The following is a 25,600-nucleotide window of genomic DNA, read 5'->3' on the forward strand; positions in this document are numbered from 1 at the left end:
GCTACCAAGGAATAAAAGAAAGTTTGCTTGATCTGATAGATATCTATGAAAAACTACAACCAGTATCTTACTTGATGTTTAAGCATGAATAATTTCTCCTTAACATTAAGAACAAAGCAAGAATATTAGCTCTCAACATTTAATGTTTTATTGAAGGTTTTACCCAATGCAATAAGGCAAGAAAGAGATCAGAGATTTCAGAGGAAGAAGATAAATTGTCTTTATTCATTGTCAACATTATTACAAACTATACAATAAGGCCAGGTGCGGTGCTCACACCTGCAATCCCAGCACTTTGGGAGGCCGAGGTAGTTGGATCACGAGGTCAGGAGTTCGAGACCAGCCTGGCCAACATGGTGAAACCCTGTCTCTACTAAAAATACAAAAATGAGCCAGGCGTGGTGGCAGGCACCTGTAATCCCAGCTACTCAGGAGGCTGAGGCAGGAGAATCGCTTCAGCCCAGGAGATGGAGGTTGCAACAAGCTGAGATCACGCCACTGCACTCCAGCCTGGGTGACATAGTGAGACTGTGTCCCACCCCCAACCAACCAAACAAACAAACAAAAAAACTATACAATGAAAGGGTAAGGCTGATCCCCACCTAATCAATCTTAACATTACTAGACATGGGACAACCAGCTACTGCGTCTCTCTGATGTAACGCAATAAAAAGCAACACAGCCACCATCTATGAAGTACTCTTGCTAAAAATGTTGAAGTTGAGTCTAATCAAGTAATCAAGCCCCCAGGCCAGCACTGAGCACTATCCAGAACTTTCTATCTATGATGATGGGAAGTTCTGTATATGTTTTTATGTGTGTGTATATATATATATTCTGAGACACAGTCCCGCTCTGTCACCCAGGCTGGAGTGCAGTGGCACGCTCTTGGCTCACTGCAACCTCTGCCTCCTGGGTTCAAGCTATTCTCCTGCCTCAGTCTCCCAAGTAGCTGGGATTTCAGGTGCCCACCACCACACTGGGCTGATTTTTGTATTTTTAGTAGAGATGGAGTTTCACCATGTTGGTCAGGCTGGTCTTGAACTCCTGACCTCAAATGATCCACCTACCTCGGCCTCCCAAAATGTTGGGATTACAGGCATGAGCCACTGCACCCAGCCTGTATATGGCTCTTGAGCACTTGAATTGTGGCTAGTGTAACTGAGGAACTAAATTTTTTTTTTTTAAGAGACAAGATCTTGTTCTGTCACTGAGGCTGGAATGCAGTACAATCATAGCACACTGTAACCTCAAATTCCTGGACTCAAGAGAGCCTTCCAAAGTGCTGGGATTGCAGGCATGAATCACTGCACCCAGCTGAGGAACTGAATTTTTAATTGTATTTAAATCCAATTACTGTAAATTTAAATAGCCAACAGTAGTTACTAACACAGCTAGTATTGGATAGCTCAGCTCTACAGCTACCTTCCATTTACAGAAATGCAAAGGAAAAAGGAAGAAATTAAATTACACTAAAAGAAGTAAAATTACATGACAAGTAAAATGAAAAATCCAGAATATGGAACACTCTATAGGGAGAACTGACCTAGTTTTACCAACCAAGTCAATGTCATGAAAAGGGAACAGGAGATAACTAAAAGGAGAGATTCAGAAAACATAACAACCGAATGTTTACTCCTTGTTTGAATCCTAGTCAAATAAACTACCTACAAAAAGACATTTCTGAGGAAATCTGGACAAGGTATAACATTAGGTATGAGGGTAGAATTATATTAATGTAAGAAGATACTCGTATTTTTTAGAGTTACATACTGAAGTACTGCAGAAAAGTAATATTTAAGATTTGCTTTAAAAATCTTTATCAAGAGCACAGCATAGAAATTTGCCAAATAAAGTATTATATATCTATAAAATGCAGTATTATGAACTTTTTAAAAAGAGTGAATCTGTAAGTGCTAACGTGGATAAACATTCAGGTTGTTTATCAAAACAAAAGTTGCAGAAATACAGCATGATTACCTTTGTGTGAAAGAAAGCAACAGGCAGACCTACATACATAAGAGGGGAACCTGTTAATTTTTAAATTTTTATTATTGTGTATTGTTTGAACTTTTCATTTTATTTATTTAAACTTTGAGAGTCCTGCTCTGTTGCCCAGGCTGGAGTGCAGCAGCATGATCTCCACTCATTGTAACCTCTGCCTCCCAGGTTTAAGTGATTCCCCCACCTCGGCCTCCCAGGTAGCTAGGATTACAGGCACCTGCCACCACATCAGTCTAATTATACATATATATATATATATTTTTTTTTAGTAGAGACGAGGTTTCGCCATGTTGGCCACGCTGGTCTCAAACTCCTGACCTCAAGTGATACACCCGCTTTGGCCTCCCAAAGTGCTGGGATTATGGGCATGAGTCACTCACCCGGCCTGAACTTTGTAAAAGAGCATTTTTTTTTAAAACACAGAAATTTGTCCAAAACACAAAAAAACAAAACCAAAAAACAAAACAAAACAAAAAAAAACAAAAACCAAAAACCCCAGCAGGTTCTACCCAATGTATGAATAATCCCTTCTCTTTTTTTTTTCCTCACGCTGTTACCCAGGCTGGAACACAGTACCATGATTAGAGCTCACTACAGCCTCCCAAGTAGCTGGGTTTACAGGCAAGAGCCACTCCATCGGCTTGAATGGGTTTTTTTGGAATACTTTCAATGATAAGGACCATATTACTGTATAAGGAGATGCACCCCCCTCATCACACAGCTCCAACTGCTAGAAGGTAAATTCTTAATATTGAATAGAAATTCATCTTTTCTGTATCTTCCAGCCCTTCAGTCCTATTTCTACCTAATTTCTAAAGCTGCACTATCCAATAATGGTAGCCACAAGTTACATGCAGTCATTAGACACTTGACAAGTGGCTAGTCTAACTTGAGATGTGCTATAGATGTAAAATACCAATTTTCCAAGACATGTTATAAAATAAAGGAATGTTAGGCCGGGCGCGGTGGCTCAAGCCTGTAATCCCAGCACTTTGGGAGGCCGAGACGGGCGGATCACGAGGTCAGGAGATCGAGACCATCCTGGCTGACACGGTGAAACCCCGTCTCTACTAAAAAATACAAAAAACTAGCCGGGCGAGGTGGCAGGCGCCTGTAGTCCCAGCTACTCGGGAGGCTGAGGCAGGAGAATGGCGGGAACTCGGGAGGCGGAGCTTGCAGTGAGCTGAGATCCGGCCACTGCGCTCCAGCCTGGGCGACAGAGCGAGACTCCGCCTCAAAAAAAAAATAAAAATAAAAATAAAAATAAAAATAAAATAAAATAAAATAAAGGAATGTTAAATATCTCACTAATGTTTCATCACAATTACTGTACATCAAAATAATATGTTAGATAAATCAAATTCAATAAAATATATTGGGCTGGGCATGGTGGCTCATGCCTGTAATCCCAGCACTTTGGGAGGCCAAGGTGGACAGATCACCCGAGGCCGGGGGTTCTAGATCAGCCTGGACAACACGGTGAAACCCCGTCTCTACTAAAAAAACAAAAAATTAGCTGGGTGTGGTGGCGGGCGCCTTTAATCCCAACTACTCAGGAGGGTGAGGCAGAAGAATCACTTGAACCCAGGAGGTGGAGGTTGCAAGTGAGCCAAGATAGCGCCACTGCACTCCAGCCTGGGTGACAGAATGAAACTCTGCCTCAAAAAAAAAAAAAAAAAAAAAAAAAAAATATATATATATATATATATATAAATAAACAAATAATAAAGTAAATTAAACAAATTTTAAAGATCTTCAGCAAGAGAAAAGGTCTAGTTGAAGCAAACACAGTAAGTGAATACGAATGGTTGATAAGTAGGAATTCATTGCCCAATTTGCTTATTTTTATCCATGTTTGAATTTTCTAATAACAAAACAGAGAACTAAAATGCTAAAAAAAAAAAAAAAAAAAAAAAAAAAAAGCATGAAAGATGTGAGGAGCAAGATTAAATGAAGTATTCCAAGGTTCTTGTTCATTCCATAAAAAGAACATAGACTCTAACTGTAGACTTTAAGGAAAGCAGGTACAATAAAGGATTAATTCAATTAACAAAAGAATAAAAACAGAACACCAAACTTCTAAATCAAGAGAAGAAACTGAAAAAAAAGAATATAAAAAAGAAAAAAACAACAGTATCATTAACTTATCAATTATTCAAATATTTGACTGTCTACTAAATTCAAAGTATGGTCCATGAACCCTCCTTTTCAGGGGCTTCAGGGGTTCAAAACTATTTCCACAATAGCACCAAGACACTATCTGCCTTTTTTTATTATGTTGAAATTTACAAAGATGGTTCAAAAACAATAGGCAGCAAAACTTCTAGCAACTGAACATGAATCAAGGGAGTGATACCAACTGTACTAGCAGTAGTAGCCACTGCTTTCTCCACCACCACACATTCAGTTTGCTGTTTTTTATGATAGTATCACTTAAGAATGTCCTTCATGAAGACAGCACAAATAATTTTTAATAATCTCAGTACTTATACCATCTTTTTACACTCTGTATAAAGAAACAGGAAGTACATATAAAGTATTTCTGTTATAGATTTGAAGTACAATGGCTATTTTGAGGAAAAGCACTTGTACAATTGTTTGAGTTACAAGCTGAAACTAGCTGACTGGTAGATAAACTAAGATTATCCATATTTGGCCATTTGGCAGATTTGTTTATTAGGTTATCAAACATGAACAAAATGAGTTTGTCATTTAAGGAAGAACTGATCATTTTGAGCTTGACTGTTAAACAATACTTCTGCTAATACAGTTGGTACCACTGCAAGATTTAGAATTTTGGAAAACTGTATCTGACACAGTGAGCTTGACAGCTTTCTAACAAATACTTTTCAGATGAGGTCACTGGTAATATTAATGAATGAAATATTTTGATACACTGTATTGGTTGAATTCCACATCCTCAAATTCAACTAACCAGAGATGAAAAATATTATTTTTCAAAAATGAAAAGTTAACAGTACAACAATAAAAAACAATATAAATTGTAAAAACAATACGGTATAACTCTTTATGTAACACATTGTATTAGGTATTATAAACAAACTAGAGATTTTTACACTATACTGAAGGGCCAGGTACAGTGGCTCATGCCTGTAATCCCAACACTTTGGGAGGCTGAGGTGGGTGGATCACTTGAGGCCAGGAGTTCAAGACCAGCCTGGCCAACCTGGTGAAACCTCATCTCTATTAAAAATACACACACACAAAAATTTAGCTGGGCGTGGTGGCACATGCCTATAGTCCCAGCTACTTGGGAGGCTGAGGCACGAGAATCGCTTGAGCCAGGGAGGGGCAGGTTGCAGTAAGCCAAGATCACACCACTGCACTCCAGCCTGGGCAACAGAGGAAGACTCTGTCTCAAAAAAAAAAAAAAAGGAATACTGAAGGATGTATATGGGTTATATGAATACTAACTCATTTTATATGAAGGACTTGAGCATCCATAAATTTTGTTATCTGTGAGGGTTCCAGAACATCGATCTTCCACGGATATTTGGAGATGAGTATATATAACAAAATGCGCCAACATTCAGATCTGTATAACCCAGTGAACTGATATTTTTCAAATGACCAATGCATGATGTTACAAAATCGAAAGATCCATTCAGTTATTAGTGAAGTACAACTACTGACAGGGCTTTAGATGTCACATTGCAACTAACCTTTAAGAAACTACCACTTGTCAATTTTTGGTGTAGTACCAAAGAAGAATATCCACAATTATCTGAAAAAGTTATTAAAATACTCTCTTCCCTTCTCCAACTGCATAACTATATGAGGCTGGATTTTCTTCATATACTTCAACCAAGACAATATCCAGCAATATGCTGAATGCAGAAGCAGATGTAAGAATTCAACTATCTTACTACACTCAATATTAAAGAGTCTTGCACAACTGTAGAACAATGCCACTCAATCAGTTTTTTTGCTAGTGTTTTGAAAAATATAGTGGATGTCTATTTTATTCATGTTAATATGCACTGAGATTAATGTTATTTTTAATAAGTGGTGCTTTAAAATTTCTCTAAAATATAAATAGATGTAATAAATGTACTTTGCAGTCTTCAACAACTTTTTAAGACTGTAAATAAGTTCTGAGACGAAAAAGTTTGAGAATTAGTCTATTTTATGCAAGGCAGTAGGAGAAACAGGATCTCCATTCATCTGAGGTGAACTATTTAGTTATGTCCCAAGTATACAAGGGATGTGAAAAGTAAATGGCCATACATTCACTTACCCAGCTATTATGAGTAAGAAACTATTAACTGGGGTTATATACTAATAGCAGCGCTTCTCTAAATTTTTGACAACATTAAAAGCCCTTTTCTTCTATACAGACCTCTTTCTAAAAGCTAGTTTCTTTAGAGAGAACAACTGATTTTTTTTTTTTTTTTTTTTTTTTTGAGACGGAGTCTTGCTCTGTCACCCAGGCTGGAGAGCAGTGGCACAATCTCGGCTCACTCCAAGTTCCGCCTCCCGGGTTCATGCCATTCTCCTGCCTCAGCCTCCTGAGTAGCTGGGACTACATGCCCCCACCACCAAGCCTGGCTAATTTTTTTGTATTTTTAGTAGAGACAGGGTTTCACTGTGTTAGCCAGGATGGTTCTCATCTCCTCACCTTGTGATCCACCTGCCTTGGCATCCCAAAGTGCTGGGATTACAGGCATGAACCACTGCACCCGGCCGAACAATTGAATTTCATGCTAGAACACAACCACATTGAGTAATCTTTGTAAAAAAAAAAATGAAATTGTCCTCAAAGCACAAACCAACAGAGTAATCCTTTTATTCTTTCCTATTGATGTTAGGCATGCAGTACTTTAATGTTAACATGTGAAATTTAATGTATTGCTTTTTACTTAGCAGCCTGCTTTCTATGTGCAGTTTTTCTATGAACATTCCACCACACTAAAGTCTAGTATCAGTAAATGTGTGCTATTCAATCTTGCTAATGAAAAATGCAACAATTTTATGCTTCTCACTTATTATAATGGCAAAAAATAATTGTGAGGATAGTCTTCAGATCAGTGAAATCACAAGAAAAACCAACATTTTCTACATGCAAAAAGTGTGAGTAAAATCAGTAGAATCTTTTTTGATGTCACACGTACTTAAGCAGCCCTCTCGCCTTTTGTTAGCTAGTGTATTCTGAGGCTAGGACACCTTCTGTCACACAGTAAGTATTCGAAAAAACCTAATAGATAACTGATAGTTACAGCAGTATTACTTTTTTTTAAAGTAAGCACAAGCAAAAAACACCTATGGAAACAAACTGTATGTCCATCAAATCCAGAATGATTATATAAACTATGATACTTCCATCCAGTGTAATATTAATAACATTCTTTTTTCATTTTTCTTTTAAAAAAGAGAGTATCACTACATTGTCCACGCTAGTCTCGAACTCCTGGCCTCAAGTAATCCTTCTCCCTTGGCCTCCCAAACTGCTGGGACTACAGGCATGACCCACCACACCCAGCCCCAGGAAAATTTTTAAACAATGAAGCAGAGCTATAAGTAACTAATATGGAAAGATCTGAGGCACATTAAGTGAAAAGAATTCGCTGTGAAAAATACATCAGAATAATACTTATGTGAGGCCAGGCATGGTGGCTCATGCCGGTAATCTCAGCACTTTGGGAGGCTGAGGCAGGAAGATCGCTTGAGCCCAGGAGTTCAAGACCAGCCTGGACAACATAGCATGACCCCATCTCTACAAAATATTTAAAAATTATCCAAGCATTGTGGCACACACCTGTAGTTCTAGCTAGCTGGGAGACTGAGGCAGGAGGATCATTTGAGCCCAGGAGTTTGAGGCTATAATGAGCCATGATTTCATCACTGCACTCCAGCCTGGGCGACACAGCTAGTCTCTAAAAAAATAATAATATTTATGTGTTGAGAGGAGAATACATAAAATTAAGTATGGAGAAATAGTATCTAATTGGCAACTAGCCACTTCTAGAGAGAGTGAGTACGCCTGGGGGAGAGAAAGGATGGTCAAGGGGAACTTAGGCTTTTTTCACATACTTTAAATTTCTTAAAATAATTTATATTCATGTAAATTGTCTGTACAGCTACGAATTTTTTTCTTCCTAAATCATTTTTAAGAGAAGCCAGTGTTATCAGGCAGGGTCCAGGCCTATCTTTCACACAGAAGAAATTCACTATACAGAACTGGTTATACAAGAGGAAAGTGAGGCAACCCAGAGACTAGTAACAGCAGGGAGCTTCTATGACTTCTAGCACTGAAAGGACAATAAGATGATGTAGTCTCACCATATCCCGGAAGCTCAGGATGGTGCTAGAACCATAGCAGGATCTGCTCAGTAGTAACTGGGACCATGAGAAGGGGCTGTGTTAATAGGACACAAGGGAGCTGTTGCTGGAGTTGGCTCAAAAAGGGACTGGGGAAAGACCCTGGCTTCTTCCCTCCTCTCACCCTCCAATCTTCTGTTAGTGCCTCCTATTAGCCAACTCCAGAAAGCAAAGGAGTCTAGGAAATTTAATTTCCTGCAATACAGAACAGAACAGAGAAAAAGCAGAAATGGATTTGAGAGCAAGCTAGAGGCCGATTAACAGAGTCAGTTATCAATGTATGCCCCAACCTCCTATATTCCATGGCAAAGAGGATACACACGTAGTAGCTCACTGTCTATCTGTCTTACCTTCACTTAAGAAATAAGCTAGATTTGTAGTGGGCAAAGAACCTAAAGTACAAAATGTAATAGTAATTTTTTTCTAAGTAAATGATTAGAAATGCTGTATTTACTAAAGGAGCAAACTAACCAAAGCAAGTCACACACATCGACTATATAAAATTTTGGCATATTAAATCTCTATATGCCTGTGAGGAATTTCTGAAAATATTTTTTAAAATAACTTTTTTTTTTTTTGAGACGAAGTCTCGCTTTGCAGCCAACACTGAAGTGCAGTGGCGCCATCTTGGCTCACTGCAACCTCCGCCTTCCGGGTTCAAGAGATTCTCCTGCCTCAGCCTCCTGAGTACCTGGGATTACAGGCATGCACCACCATGACCGGCTAATTTTTGTATTTTTAGTAAAGATGGTATTTCACCATGTTGGCCAAGCTGGTCTTGAACTCCTGACCTCAAGTGATCCACTCGCCTCAGCATCCCAAAGTGCTGGGATTACGGGCATGAGCCACTGTGCCTGGACAAAAGAAAATAACTTTTTAAAAATAAAAGTTCAGCTTAAAGACCAAAAATTTAAACTTATGTTGCCAACATGCATTTTTTTAATGCCTTCCTCTAAAACCATTTTAGACAAAATACTTAAAATCCACATCTTTTCAAAAAGAATAAAAAAGTCTAGTTTAGGAACTAAAAAAGAATTGTTTGATAAAAATTCCAATAGTGAGAAAGAAAACCCTAATTTATTTTTTTCTTAACTTTTATTTTAGGTTCAGGGGTAAATGCGATGGTTTGTTATACAGGTAAACTCATGTCATAGGGCTTTGTTTACAGATTATTTCATTACACAGGTATTAAAGGCCTAGTATCCAACAGTTATTTTTTCTGCTCCTCTCCCTCCTCTCAGCCTCCACTGGACCCCAGTGTCTGTTGTTCTCCTCTATGTGTCCATGTATTCTCATCATTTAGCTCCCACTTATAAGTGAGAACATGCAATATTTAATTTTCAGTTTCTGCATTAGTTTGCTAAGGAAAATGACCTCCAGCTCCATTCATATTCCTGCAGAAGACATGATCTCATTCTTTTTTATGGCTGCACGGCATTCCATGGTGTACATGCACATTTTATTTATCCAATCTGTCACTGATGAGCACTTAGGTTGATTCCACGTCTTTGCTATTGTGAACAGTGCTGCAATGAACATTCCCATGCAGGTGTCTTTACGACAGAATGCTTTATATTCCTCTGGGTATATATATCCAGTAATAGGATTGCTCGGTCGAATGGTAGTTCTGGAAAAGCCTAATTTCATTTAAGCATTCTTTTGGTCTTAGACCAGGGATTAGCAAACTTTTTCTGTAGGGAACCACAGAGTAAATATTTTATCCCCTGGGGGCCAGTCTGTGTCACAACTACTCAACTCTGCCACTGTGGGGCAAAAGCGACCACAGACAATATGTAAATAAATGAACGTGGCTGTGTTCTAATAAATCCATTTATCAGTACTGAAATCTGAATTTCACACAACCTTCCCATACCATAAAACATTCTTTATTTTTTTCAACTTTTAAAAAATGTAAAAATCATTTTCAGTTGGCCCAGGCATGGTGGCTTAAACCTGTAATCCCAATACTTTGGGAGGCCAAGGCAGATGGATCACCTGAGGTCAGCAGTTTGAGACCAGATGGGCCAACATGGTGAAACCCCGTCTCCACTAAAAAATACAAAAAATTAGCCAGGCGTGGTGGCCCGTGCCTGTAGTCCTGGCTATTCGGGAGGCTGAGGCAGGAGAACTGCTTGAACCCAGGAGGCGAGGGTGCAGTGAGCTCAGATCGCGCCACTGCACTCCCGTCTGCGAGACATCGTCTCAAACAAATAAAAAAAAATCATTTTCAGCTTACAGGCCATACAAAATAGGCAGTGGGCCAAACATGGCCAATTCATTACCCTTTGCTGACCCTCATTCTTATACAAATTATGTTCAAGTTTAGGTGTGGTTTTTTAGCTATTTTAAACTGCTAAACAATAGCTAAATATATCTTTGTTTTTATTCCAATCTCTCTAACAGAGGTAAATTTTCAACAAAGTTGCCAGACTTTAAAAAATTACATATTCTTTAATCCAAAGAGAATTATTCAATAAATGCAAAGTAAGAATTCTTATGCAATATAAGAATATTCAATTTATGCAAAAACATAACAGCACATTTGAGAGACTCTGTTATTATACATTCAAACCAACAGCGCAAATGTAGAAAAACCTTGGCCCTAACCTGCAGGCACTCCATTTCTTTGGTTCACTTCCATGAGAAAGACAGGTGACCATCTATTCCATCACAAGTTCTGACTAGGGATGTCAAGACCATTATTGTTTACTTGACTGCAAAAGCCTATGATCTATGTTTAATTTGCAGGATAAAATCATAAACTCTAGGCAACATAATTTTAAAACTTCTCATAACCAAATCTTATCATAAGGCCTTAATATATAAACTAAATACATTTCTAAAGAATTCCACATTCATCTATTCTTCTACTAATCATTCAACCAATATAGTCCATTGGAAAGCTTGATGGTTTTGTCATGCTTTGACAGTTTTGCTCCCTTTTAAGTTTTTCCCTTATAGAATCCTATTTTCTGAATCTTACTTCAACATTTCACTTATAGCTGCCCAAAGAATGTTATCAGAAATAACTCCACAAAACCCAGCACTGTATTTACCATTTAAAAAAAAAGATTGTAGCTGGAAGCATTTCCCTTGAAAAGTGGCACAAGATAAGAATGCCCCCTCTCACTCCTATTCATAATAGTAGTGGAAGTCCTGGCCAGAAGAATCAGGGAGAAAAAAATAAAGGGCATTCAAATAGAAAGAAAGGAAGCGAAACTATCCCTGTTGACAGACAACATGATTCTAAACCTGGAAAACCCCAGTCTCAGCCCAAAAGCTCCTTCAACTGATAGACAACTTCAGTAAAATTTCAGGATACAAAATCACTGTACAAAAATCACTAGCATCCCTATATACCAACAACAACCAAGCTGAGAGCCAAATCAGAAATGCAATCCCATTCACATCTGCCACAAAAAGAGTAAAGTAACTGGGAATACAGTTAATCAGAGGGGTTAAAGAGCTCTACAATGAGAATTACAAAACACTGCTCAAAGAAACCAGAAATGATGCAAAAAAACAGAAAAACATTCCATGCTCATGGATAGAAAGAATCAATATCCTTAAAATGGCCATACTGCCCAAAGCAATTTGGATTCAATGTTATTAAGCTACCAATGACATTCTTCACAGAACTAGGAAAAACTATTTTAAAATTTGTATGAAATCCAAAAACAGCCCAAATAGCCAAGGCAATCCTAAGCAAAAAGAAGAATGCTGGAGGCATCATGTTACCTTGCTTAAATGGTACTACAGGACTACAGTTACCAAAACAGCATGGTACTGATACTAAAACAGACACACAGACCAATGAAACAGAATAGAGAGCCCAGAAACAAGGATGCACTGCCACAACCATCTGATCTTTGACAAAACTCACAAAAACAAGCAATGAGGAAAGGACTCCCTATTCAATAAATGGTGCTGGTATAACTGGCTAGTCATACGCAGATGACTGAAACCAAACCACTTCCTTACACAATACACAAACATCAACTCAAGATGAATTAAAGACTTAAATGTAAAACCCAAAACTGTAAAAACCCTGGAAGACAACCCAGACAATACCATTCTGGACACAGAAATGGGCAAAAATTTCATGACAAAGATGGCAAAAGCAATCACAACAAAAGCAAAAATTGACAAATGGGATCTAATTAAACTAAAGAGCAGTTGCACAGCAACAGAAATTATCAACAGACTAAACAGATAACCTACATAACAGGAGAAAAGTTTTGCAAACTGTGCTGACAAATGTCTAATATCCAGTATCTAAAAAAACTTAAATTTATAAGAAAAAATAATCCTATTAAAAAGTGGGCAAAGGACATGAACACTTTTCAAAAGAAGACATATGTGCAGCCAACATGCATATGTAAAAAAGCTCAACATCACTGATCATTAGAGAAATGCAAATCAAAACCATAATGAGATAACATCTCACACCAGTCAGAATGGCTATTATTAAAAAGTCAAAAAGTAACAGACGCTGGCGAGATTGAGAAGGGAACATTTATACACTGTTGGTGGGAGTGAAAACAGTTCAACCATTGTGGAAAGCAGTGTGGTGATTCCTCAAAGAGCTACAACTACCATCTGACCCAGCAATCCCATTACTGGTTATATAACCGGGGAATATAACTCATTCTACCACAAAGACACATATACACAAATGTTCACTGCAGCACTATTCACAACAGCAAAGATGCAGAATCAACGTAAGTGCCCATCAATGACAGACTGGATAAAGAAAACGTGGTACGTACACACCATGGAATACTGTGAAGCCATAAAAAAGAACGAGATCATGTCATCTGCAGGAACATGGATGAAGCTGGAGGCCATCATCCTTAGCACAGGAACAGAAAGCCAACTACTGCCTGTTCTCACCTATAAGTGGTAGCTAAATGATGATAACTCATGGACAGCAAGAAGGGTCCAACAGACACTGGGGTCTACTTCAGGGTAGAGGCTGGGAGGAGGGACAGGAGCAGAAAAAGTAACTACTGGGTACTAGGCTTAGTATCTGAGTGACAAAATAATCTACACAGCAAATCCCTGTGACATGAGTTTACCTATTTCACAAACCTGCACACGTAACCCTGAACCAAAAATAAAAGCTTTAAAAAAAAAAAGAAAAGAAAAGAATGTACTCTTCAAAACCCAACGCTGTATTTGCTATTAAAAAAAGATTGTATCATGAGGTCAGGAGATCCAGACCATCCTGGTTGACACAGTGAAACCCTGTCTCTACTAAAAATACATTAATAATAATAATAAAAAAAAATTAGCTGGGCATGGTGGCGTGTGCCTGTAGTCCCAACTACTCCTACTTTATGGAGGCTGAGGCAGGAGAATGGTGTGAACCTGGGAGGTGGAGCTTGCAGTGAGCTGAGATCGCGTCACTGCACTCCAGCCCAGGAGAGAGAGCAAGACTCCGTCTCAAAAAAAAAAAAAAAAAAAAAAAAGACTGTAGGCCAGGTATGGTGGCTCACACCTGTAATCCTAGCACTTTGGAAAACCAAGGGGAGGACTGTTTTGAGGCTAGGAGTTCGAAACCAGTCTGGACAATATACCAAGATCCCCTCTCCACAAATTTTTTTTTTCTTTTAATTAGCCAGATGTGGTGGCACAAGCCTGTAATCCTATCTATTTGGGAGGCTGGGGCAGGAGGATCGCCTGAGGCCAGGAGTTTGAGGCTGCAGAGAGCCATGATTACTCCAGCCTGGGCAACAAACCAAGACCCTGTCTCTTTATTTTTTAAAAAAGAAAGAACTTTTGGGAGAAATTTCTCAGGCAGTGCCATTGAGGAAGGAATGCTTTTCTCAAGAGACTTATATGCCTTTTATATCTTATAGATGCTACATATACCATAGCCCCATATAAAATAGTATTTTATTTAGCCACTAGGAAACAAAACTTTCAGAGTCCGCCTCTGGTAACAGTGAATGAACTGAAGGATTATATCTACATGTATTTCTATAATCAGCTTCAAATTCCTGAAATCTTTTTCCTGAATTTTCTTTTGAAAAAAATCCTAGTATCATGTTCATGTAAGCTATCTCAAATGAAGTGGGCATAAGCCTTCAGTGGCATAAGAAACTATCACACATAGGCATCAATTGATCAGGAAATAATCTACCTCAAACAACTGCAATTTGTTCTTTGTGTGGCTTCAACAAAGTCCCAGGATGCCACTTTAGCAGCTGTCACTTCTTCGCACAGACCACCTGATGAAGCAGAATACTTCCTCCTAAGATTTAAAGTTACAAAATTCTTTAGAATTCATAAAATTTTCCATTAAACCTCAATGTAGCATTAAAATTAATTTTAAAGATCAACGTTATGAGTTAAAGAAAAATCAAATAAATGACGGTTTATACTTTAGATATCTTCTAATTATAAGTAATTATCAACATGCAATTTTTGAACTTATAAATGAAAATACACACTTGTTCTGTGCTCTGTTCATATTGCATTCTTGCCAAACTCTATCCACCACATGATTTGCTAATTTTCTGGGTATTTTCCCACCATGGTGGCTAGTACTATCGGAGTTGAAGCCATCAGATACTGAAGAAAATTTGACCCACTTCTGGGCAGACTGAGGATCAACTGAAAACAAAACAAAAAAACAGGCTGTAGGAGAATAAAGGTAGGTTTAAAGTAACATTATTTGGGTTTTTTATTAATTTGTGATACAAGCTGCTCCAGCTATCTGGTAAAATTATTTGTATTTTGAGACAAAAAGCATGCTACTTTTTGGAACCAGATCTCATTAGGCAAATGTGGCAGTCAAGTACATCTCTGTAACCTAGCACTCTCAGTGCCAAGAGCGGGGTTCTCAGGAGCCAGGCAGGGCCAGCACAGGGTGGTGTGTGGAGGGAGGTGGGCTGAGGGCGAGGAAGGAGGTGTCCCATGGATCATGCTGTATAAGCAAACCAGACTACCCTGATGCCCAGTGACATCATCAAGGTTGGGGGCTGGCCAGAGGTGGGTAGACTGGAAGGACTCAGGAGTAGTGTGAAGGGTCCCTGGACACCAGCCATGGAGCTGCTGCACAGAGCCTGACTTCCACATCAAGGTGGGGTATGGAGCCCAGAATGAGCCCCTACAGCGGCAGCACTCTGGCCCTTCTGTCCCTGCCAGCCTCTGACCTGGGTCAGTCAATGACTGCTGGACTCTAGCCAAACACTTTGGTGTTCTCATTTAGTTGGAAATCAGACAGTCTTTTTTGTAAGGTCAGCTGAGCATGAGCATATTTCCCCTCCATTGTAAAAAGCTCTTCTGTGTTTCTGTATGTTTATCCTCCATTGTAAAAAGTTCTTCTGTGTTTTGTTTTAAAGGTAGATGGAGGGAGGGCAGGGATATAAACCTGTTGCATCAATCGATGGGTCAGAACTTTAGCATACGCATATGTCCTTCTGAGTGACAGGGCATTTTGCTGAAAATAAGCACCTTGGTAACTAAACCTTTTTTAATAGCTAAAATGCTTTAGTTCTGTATTGACAGTTACTATAAAAGCTTGGGTTTATTTTTGTAGGACTTAAGTGCTAAGAATTAGAACACAGCAATGGGCTGCTCTGTTGGAGTAAATTTTAATTATAAACACACAGATCTTTAAAAAGAAAAGCAGGCTACTTTTAAATACAGAAAGCAAAATATCTAAAACAGGGAATGCAAACTGGATGGCAGTGTATCAACACTGATTTTCTGACTAAGAGGATTGAGTAACAGTTGTATAGGAGAGTGTCCTTAATTTTGGGAAATACACTGAGTACACAGGAGTGATGGGACATCACATCTGTAGCTTGTTCTCAAATGGTTCAGAAAAAGACCAATGATAATGAATGTACATATATACAGAGAGGGTGAAGGAGTAAATAACAACAGTTTGGAAATCTGGCTAAGGAAATTACTTGTACTATGCTTGTAACTTCTCAAGAAGTTTGAAACTATTTCAAAATAAATTATTTCTTAAGTACTTACTGTACACAAAGTAACAGATTACCAGAGCTGATGAGACAAATTACTACTATACCTGTTTGGACTTCCTCAGGAGATGTAGGTGGTGTAAGCGTAACCGAAGACATAGCAGGATCTCTTGTGGAAGCAGGCACTTGGTGGACACCCAAGCAAGAAGATGAACAGTGAGTAGATCCCACAGGGCTAGGAGTAGGAATGTCTGACTGAGGGACTAGAACAAAGCATGCTGGGTAGATCATTCGGACACCAGCTGAAAGGAAAAAAAATGGGACAAGAAAACCAATTACCTTTGTGACTAGTGAATCAGTCACACTCAAAAGTACTATAATGGAAAAGTAGGTATCACATCTGTACAAATAAAAATACATTTTTATAAATATAAGCTTCTTTGGCATAAGTTTTTCTTTTCTTTTTTAGAAGAAACCATAATAAACCACAATAAGCTGCCAGTGGTGGCTACCTTTGCTGAGAGAGATCTGGAAAAAGGCAGCTTTCCTTTTAATTTTTTAGATTTCTAGAAATGCGTTTTTTAAATCTTTGTTTGCATCTCTGACCAACTTAATGTGTATTACTTTTTCAATTTTATTTTTTAAGTTTAACAAAGGTAATCTGGACACTAGAATTACAAACCATTTTCTATTTACTTTTCTATATGCCTCTATTTTAAAAGCCTAAAAAATGTGTGTGTTTTGTTTCCGTTTTTGTCACAACTGCTCTGGTAATGTGTTTATTAAAAGTGAACACTGGTAATCTTTTTATTGAAAAAAAAAAAAAGGCCAGGAGCGGTGGCTCACACCTGTAATCCTGGCACTCTGGAAGGCTGAGGTGGGTGGGTCATTTGAGGTCTGGCCAACATGGCTAAACCCCATCTCTACTAAAAATACAAAATTTAGCTGGGCATGGTGGCGGGCACCTGTAATCCCAGCTACTAGGGAGGGTGAGGCAGGAGAACTGCTTGAGCCCAGGAGGTAGAGGTTGCAGTGAGCAGAGATCGCACCATTGCACTCCAGCCTGGGCAGCGACAAAGCGAGATTCCATCTCAAAAAAAATAAATAAATAAAAGATGAAATGATGTGATCTTCATGTATAACATTACCATTAGATTCCCTTAAATACAATACGGTAGATTCTAATTCCAATTATCTGCTAGATTATATTTTCTCCATGCCTCCTCTCATGCCTCTCCGAGGTAGAGTACATGTCTTCACTCCATTGTCAGGCTATGTGACTTGCTCTGGAATGTAAGCATGTGATGTAAGCCACATCTTAACAGAGCTTTAAATGTGCTTGTAGGGTCAGGCAGCTTCTCTCACTTCTGTCTTCTACTATGAGATTAACATGTTCCGGATACCAGTACTTTGTTAACCTGGGTCCCTGAATGAGAGGACATAGAGAATATAGCCAATCTGAAAAAATCTGACCCTTTTGCGCTGGGCGCAGTGGCTCATGCCAGTAATCCCAGCACTCTGGGAGGCCAAGGTAGGTGGATCCCTTGAGGTCAGGAACTTGAGACCAGCCTGGCCAACATGGCAAAACTCCATCTCTACTAAAATTACAAAAATTAGCTGGGCATGGTGGCGTGCACCTGTAATCCCAGCTACTAGCAAGGCTGAGGCAGGAGAAGCACTTGAACCTGGGAGGCGGAGGAGGTTTCAGTGAGCCAAGACCGCGCTACTGCACTCCAACCTGGGCAACAGAGTGAGACTCCGTCTCAAAAAATAAAAAAATAATAAAAAAAACCAATCTGACCCTTTGGGCAGGCAGAGCATGCAAAGTCACAAATTCTTTAGTTACATTTTCTGTCTCTTAAGTTATTGGAAGTGATAGTTTTACGAAACATTAAAACATCACATAACACAGCCTGTCAACTTTTCAGCCTTCAAATATTAATTAATTCACAATTAACTGTCCCATTCTAAGCATGCTTCTCTCTAGACAGAATCTATTTCCCTGCCCAAATGACTTTGGCTTGGCCATTTAACTAGTTTTGTCTAATGCAATGTGAGCAGATGCAACATATACTGTATCCCAGCAGAAGCTTTGAGTACACTTACATGGTTTGGTTCAGTCCCTATTATTCTTCTGTTCTCATAAGAACAGTATGTCCTAGCTACTGGGATACTCATTTAACCTAGGTTACAGAATGAGCAGATACATGGAGCCAAGCCACAGCTAAGATGCAGCCCTTAAGTAATGTGGGCAAGAAATAAGAAATAAATCTTTGGTGTTGAAAGCCACTGAGTTATTAGACTTGTTATTGAGCAAAATATAACTAATACATACAATCATGCGTTTTCCCCTTAGGAATAATACTCAGCATACATACCAACAAGAACTTCTACTGCAGCTAAAGAATCATCTTCCCAATCCATATCTTCCTGCTTTTCTTCAGACATCTCCTTCAAGCAACATGAGATAGGATAGAACTGTTTCCATTCACCAATTAATTTTTTTGTAGCTGAATCAGACATCTTGAATGCCTGTCCTGTGAGAGTGCCATTTAGTCCAAATGGGCATAAGATAACTAGAAACCCAAAGCAGACATCAAATAAGTAACTAAAGACTGTTTTACCAAATAAGAACACAGTGAACAATGTGGCAAGTGATCGTGCAGTTATAAAAAAGAAAAGGAAACCAATAATAACCATTCCAGAGAAAAATCAATTTATTATACTTCGTTATTGTGAAGATAAAGTACAACACTGAGTTTATTATATAAACTGTTAAAAATTTGTCTGCCCAGGCTGGGCGCAGTGGTTCACGCCTGTAATCCCAGCATTTTGGAAGGCTGAGGCGGGCGGATCACCTGAGGTCAGGAGTTCAAGACCAGCCTGGTCAACGTGGTGAAACCCTGTCTCTAATGAAATACAAAAAAAATTAGCTGGGTGCGGTGGCACACGCTTGCAATCCCAGCTACTCAGGAGGCTGAGGCAGGAGAATTGCTTGAACTGGGGAGGCAGAGGCTGCAGTGAGCCAAGATGGCACCACTGCACTCTAGCCTGGGCAACAGAGGGAGACTTCATCTCAAAAAAAGAAAGAAAAAAGAAAAAAAATTGTCTGCCCAAACTCTTAAGAATTTTAACAGAAGCTGGGAATATTTGTGTATCCTTCAATTTACTTTGACTCCCACTGAGAAAAAGCATTCTAAGAAAAAGCTATCTGAGGAAAAACAATATAGATATATAAATCTAAATATTTATAATGTACTGCCATGTAAACTTTAAAAAGCAAATATTAGGTTTAAAGTTAAAATAAGAACACACTGCCAAGCCTTAAAAGCAATTCAGCAAGCTTATAAAATATTTCTTCTAGAATTCAACTGTTTTCATAGTATAAATAGTATCAAAAGTCCGTTTGTAGCTATGTTACACATGGCTTTGGCCAGGCAAGGTGGCTCACACCTATAATCCCAGCACTTTGGGAGGCCGAGGCAGGTGGATCACTTGAGGTCAGGCGTTCAAGACCAGCCTGGCCAACACAATGAAACCGAGTTCTACTTAAGAAATACAAACATTAGCCAAGCGTGGTGGCTCGCGCCTGCAATCCCAGCTACTCAGGAGGCTGAGGCAGAATTGCTTGAAACCGGGAAGTGGAGGTTGCAGTGAACCGAGATCATGCCACTGCACTCCAGCCTGGGCAACAGAGCGAAACTCCATGTCGAAAAACAAAAACAAACAACAAACAAAATATGGCTTATATGACCTGACGCACAAGATAACCTTGAAAACGTTAACACATATAAATCCAATATGCTATCTAAAAGAACACTTTAAACTACTTCACCATTCACAGTCAAGAATTATTGGTAATACCTGTATTTAAAAATGTAGCAACACTCTAATGGGGGAGAAGAAAGTAAATGACATCAAAATCATCATTAGGCTAAAGATCAGGGGGAATTCCATCAATCCCCAAATGTAAAATTATGAAGTTCAATAAGGATCTTTCAATAAAAGATCAAATACCTAATAAAATAATCTACCTTGAAATGGGCTATTAGACTGTTGAGCAAGGGTGATATGCTCTTCACTGAGAAGGTATACAGGTTGATGTTGGTTAATTTCCACGCTGGTACAAACATTGCTGTCTCCATGCAAGAAAAAGGTGAAGGAGCAGGACAAGTGTTCACTAAAAAACAAGAAAAAGTTATATCTTAGTGATGGCTAGTGGCCAAAAATGTTAACTTGTTTTTCTTTATCAGGAAGTATGCAAAAATTCATACTCTATTTTGCCCAGAAATTCTACTTCATCAGAAGGAAAAAAATCATGGATATGAGCAAAGACTTAGCTATAAGAAAAGTTCTTTACAACACTGTTTATAGTAGAAAAGGCTGCAAATAGAGGAACCAGTTAAATGAGTTAGGTACATTCACACATAGAATTATTATATAGCCACAACAATAAGTTAAAGTAGAAGAGTAGGTTTATTGGAAAGGGATAGGCTACCAAAATAATAGGGTCAATTTTTTTCTTTTTCTTTTTTAAAGAAAGAGAGAGGGTCTCACTGCATTGCCCAGGCTGGCTCGTAACTCCTGGGCTCAAGGGATCCTCTAACCTCAGCCTCAAAGCAGCTGAGACTACAGGCATGGGCCACTGTACCCAGCTCTTTTTTTTTTTTTTTTCTTTAAGAAAAAAAGTTTTCTTTGGATAAAGAAAATAAAGGCGGACAAAAGAATTAATGGTGACTCAATTTTTATTTTTGCCTATTTTCCCCTCTATATAAGAAACTAAATACAAATATGTTTCTCACTTTGTTAATTTTCAATGGGGCTAATAATCATTTAATGCAATCCCCTCCCAACCAATAACATTACTTTAAAGCAACAATGGGTCTTACAGTTGAAGGCATCCTAGAACCAAGAATATATGCAAAATAGTACACCTTAACGAAATTCGGGTATGGCTGAGTATACAGTTTGGAAAATAAAAGTTTCCAAGGACACCAAGATAAAATTTAGAAGGGTCAAATTGCCCATAAGAGGATAAGATTGTACACTAAGAAGAATAAACTCTTCTTCTTCCTTCTCCACACATTTATCTTAATAATTCATCTTTAAAAACCAGTTTTTTAAACTATGATGATTAATCAACTCAAAATCTGTTTTATATATGTATAAGCCCTCTTGAATTTCTTCTGGTTAAGCAGAACATAGTGAATTAAAATTATAGTAAAAGTAATGCTAGAGTTAACAGAAGTGGGAAAATAGATGGTCGAAAAGAGGTGAAAAGCAATACAGAGCTAAGAATTTCTATATCTTATACATATGGAGTCGATACAAAATGTCTAAACTTGATAGAACAAGAAATACAAATTTAAGCATGTTATTCAAGTTACAAATGTAACTGACAGAGGCTAGTCTGAAGGTAGTGAGTTACCTCAATTGACTGTTCAGTTAGTGCAGACAGAACTTGTTCTACTCTTTCCCCTTTCCACTACTGCATGTGACTAGTCTAAAAAATGCTTTTAATAGAAATACAATTTTTTTAGGCTGGGCACAGTGGCTCACATCTATAATTCCAGCACTTGGAAGGTGGGTGGATCACTTGAGGCCAAGAGTTCGAGACCAGCAAGGCCAAAATGGTGAAACCTCCATCTCCCTAAAAATACAAAAAATTAGCCAAGCGCGGTGGCAGGTGCCTGTAATCCCAGCTACTTGGGAGGCTGAGGCGCTTGAATCCAGGATGTGGAGGCTGCAGTGAGCTAAGATCGCACCACTGCATTCCAGCATGGGCGACAGAGTAAGACTCTGTCTCCAAAAAAATAAATAAATAAATAAGTAAATAAAAATAAAACAAAAATTAATATAACTGACAGAAAAACTTAACTAAAAAAAAAAAAAACCAACAACAATAAAAAAACTTACTGTTCTTGTTAAGAAAGCAGTGACAATGGCTGGGAATGGTGGCTCATTCCTGTAATCCCAGCACTTTGGGAGGCTGAGGTGGGAGAATAACTTGAGGTCAGGAGTTTGAAACCAGCCTGGCCAACATGGCGAAACCCTGCCTCTACTAAATACACAAAAATTAGCCAGGCATGGTGGCAGGCACCTGTAGTCCCAGCTACTCAGGAGGCTGAGGCAAGAGAATTGCTTGAACCCGGGAGGCAGAAATTGAAGTGAGCCAAGATTGTGCCACTGCATTCCCAGCCTGGGCAACAGAGCAAGACTCTGTGGAAAGGAAAGGAAAGGAAAAAGGAAAGGAAAAAAAAAAGGAAAGGAAAGGAAAGGAAAGGAAAGGAAAGGAAAGGAAAGGAAAGGAAAGGAAAGGAAAGGAAAGGAAAGGGGGAAGAGGGAAGAGGGAAGAGGGAAGAGGGAAGGGGAAAAGGAAAAGGAAAAAGGAAAGGAAAGGAAGAAAGAAAGAAAGAAGGAAAGGAAGGAAGGAAGGAAGGAAGGAAGGAAGGAAGGAAGGAAGGAAGGAAAGAAAAAGAAAGAAAGAAAAAGAAAGAGAGAAAGAAAGAAAGAGCAGTGACATTGTTGAAAGTTGATAAATCAAGGCCCAGAGACAGTATAAAAATCTCTGGAATTATGACAGTAACCACCAGAAGTAAAACAAAGTTTAAAAAAAAAAAAAAAACCAACCTGGTTACTTCTGGGGAAGGGACTTGGATACATGAGCAGGAATCCTTAAGGGTTTTTAATTTATAATACCATTCTGTTCTGCTTGAATTATATTAAAGTTTAATTTTTATAAACTATAAATTCTATATATTAATCAGTCATTACTATACATTTCCTCACGTCAATAATTTTTATTTTTATTTAATAAAGTTTTATTAAGAAATAATTTTAAATTTACAGAAAAGTTGCAAAGACAGCATAGGGAGTTCCCATATACCCTTCACCCAATTTCCCCTAATGTTAATGAACATCTTAGATAATCATGCTACATTTGTCAAACAAGCAATTAACAATGATACACTACTATTAACCAAACTCCAGTCTTTATTTGGATTTTCTACTTATGTACTTTCTGTGTTCCAGGATCCAATCCAAGATACCACATTGCATTTAACCAACAGTTTATAATAGAAGAAAAAAAAAATAAGCTTGTTTCTAACTCTGATTAAAATGTTAATCTTGGCCAGGCGCAGTGGCTCATTCCTGTAATCCCAGCACTTTGGGACACCAAGGCAGGCAGATCACGAGGTCAGGAGTTCGACACTACTCCGTGCCATATGGTGAAACCCCGTCTCTACTGAAAAATACAAAAATTAGCTGGGTGTGGTGGCATGCGCCTATAGTTCCAGCTACTCGGAAGGCTGAGGCAGGAGAATTGCCTGAACTCGGGAGGCGGAGGTTGCAGTGAGCCGAGATCACGCCACTGCACTCCAGCCTGGGAGAGAGTGAGACTCCATCTTTTAAAAAAAAAAAAAAAAAGTTAATCTTATTGGAATAATTATTGGTTGAAGAATTATGAAGACTAAAGACATTTGCTTTAGTAAAAAGGGTATATATCTAAAATAACCACAAAATCAAGATAAGAGACTGTTAATAATAACTTTGAGAACTATCCACTCAGGAACGAACCATTGCTATTGCTTATTTAAAGGGAAAAACTGAAAGCCAGGTGTGGTAGCTCAAAACTGTAATCCCAGCTACTGGAGAGGCAGAGTTGAGAGGATCACTTGAGGTACAGAGTTCAAGGCCAGCTTGGCAACATAACAAGAGCCTGTCTCTACAAAAAATTAAAAAAACAGCAAGCCATGGTGGCACACATCTGTAGTCCCAGACACTCAAGAAGCTGAGGCAGGAGAATTGTTTGAGCCCAGGAGTATGAAGCTGCAGTGAGCTATAATCGCACCACTGCACTCTGGCCTGGACAACAGAGCAAGACCCTATCTCAAAAAAAAAAAAAAAAAATTAAATAAATAAATAAATAAGAGTATATGACCAGACTGGCCCACTGGCCAAAGGAGAATGAGAAATAATACGGAATAGATCTCTACCTAATCTGTAGTTTAAAGCATAAAGTATGGCATCAACTGGCTAATCACTCCCCACCTCCACCACCTCAAGTTGACCTCCAGTTACACGAATGAGAATACATAACTGCTATTTTTAAGTCACTAAGTTTTGGGGATGGTTTCATTACAGTAAAATAACCAATACAGAAATTAGTACCAAAAGTGAGGTGCTGCCAAAACAAAAACGTGAAACATGTGGCTTCTGCTCTGGGACTAGATGGTAGGTGGGGAGTAATCTAGGACACTAGAGAAATGATGAGGAAGCTACTTATGAGAGACTGGGAAATGATGACCTATGCTATATAATGGAGAAACACTTTGTGGAATCATTGCCAGAAATAATCTGCAAGGCAGAAAATGTACCTAACGAACTTAAAGAACAGATCAAGTCAAAATGTAAATTGGTTTTGAAGAGCTATACTAGATAAAGTACTAAAAGAGATGAATACAGAAAAGAGCTTACTGGCTTGCAAGCATAATTTAGAGAGAATATAGGCAACTCAGGACCAGCAGGGTTGGAAAATGAAACAAATACATGGTGCCATTACACTGACTCAGCGAAAAGATCAAATCAAGAGTGTGACTCTAATATCCTGTTATAAACATCAAATATGATTTTTGATACTAGTTGAAACATTAAGATTTGGGTTTTTTCCTCATAGTTTTAAGCCTCCATGCATTTACTTTTCTCAAAGAAACTTTTTAATGTAAACAATCATATGCTACAAATTTTCTTCTGCATGGGAATGCACATATAGCCATATTTGTGCTTTTCTTTCTTTTGAATGTCCTCTTTTCTGACACAATTTTTCTATATAACTGAGGATGAGTTACAAAGTATATAAAGACATAAAAGATAATTTCTAAACAGTATTTTTGTCTTAGAAAATCACTAATATTTAATAATTCTGAGAAGAATATGTCCATTATGCTTATTATATGTACTGACATACAACACAGGCAGAAACCAATTTTCAAAGCATTTTTCTCTCTTAACTATAATAAAGGACATGAGAATCTAAAAGCAAGACCAAATGCTAAAAACTTAAATGAAAAACTGATAGTCAACCAGCTAGAATTACCATGTATTTTTCAATATTACAAGCTTTTTACATGTTTTTCAGGCAACCTTAGACGACTAATGCATGTCTTGGTAGGGAGGCAAATCTTTAAAAAGAATTCTAAGAATTATTAACTAAAAATACCATGCTAAGGAAAACATTTATTAAGGAAGAGCTGGGTGTGGTGGTGAGCACCTGTAGTCCCAGCTACCCAAGAGGCTGAGGGTGGGAGGATACTTGAGGC

The 25,600-nt window shown here is 38.4% G+C and overlaps 1 protein-coding gene across 2 annotated transcripts in view; it reads right to left on the bottom strand.

The window, feature by feature from the left end:
* Positions 1-25,600, bottom strand: part of MED13 (mediator complex subunit 13) — a 122,147-nt gene that overhangs the window by 69,530 nt on the left and 27,017 nt on the right. For both annotated transcript variants that reach the window (XM_017950658.3, XM_003912849.5), the window contains exons 4-8: positions 20,315-20,460; positions 18,659-18,856; positions 16,388-16,582; positions 14,799-14,961; positions 14,489-14,599 (exon numbers count right to left, since the gene is read on the bottom strand). In XM_017950658.3, the coding sequence (XP_017806147.1) occupies positions 14,489-14,599; positions 14,799-14,961; positions 16,388-16,582; positions 18,659-18,856; positions 20,315-20,460 (813 nt within the window). The remainder of the gene's footprint in view (positions 1-14,488; positions 14,600-14,798; positions 14,962-16,387; positions 16,583-18,658; positions 18,857-20,314; positions 20,461-25,600) is intronic.

Source organism: Papio anubis, chromosome 17, assembly GCF_008728515.1.
Source record: "Papio anubis isolate 15944 chromosome 17, Panubis1.0, whole genome shotgun sequence".
NCBI lineage: Eukaryota > Metazoa > Chordata > Mammalia > Primates > Cercopithecidae > Papio > Papio anubis.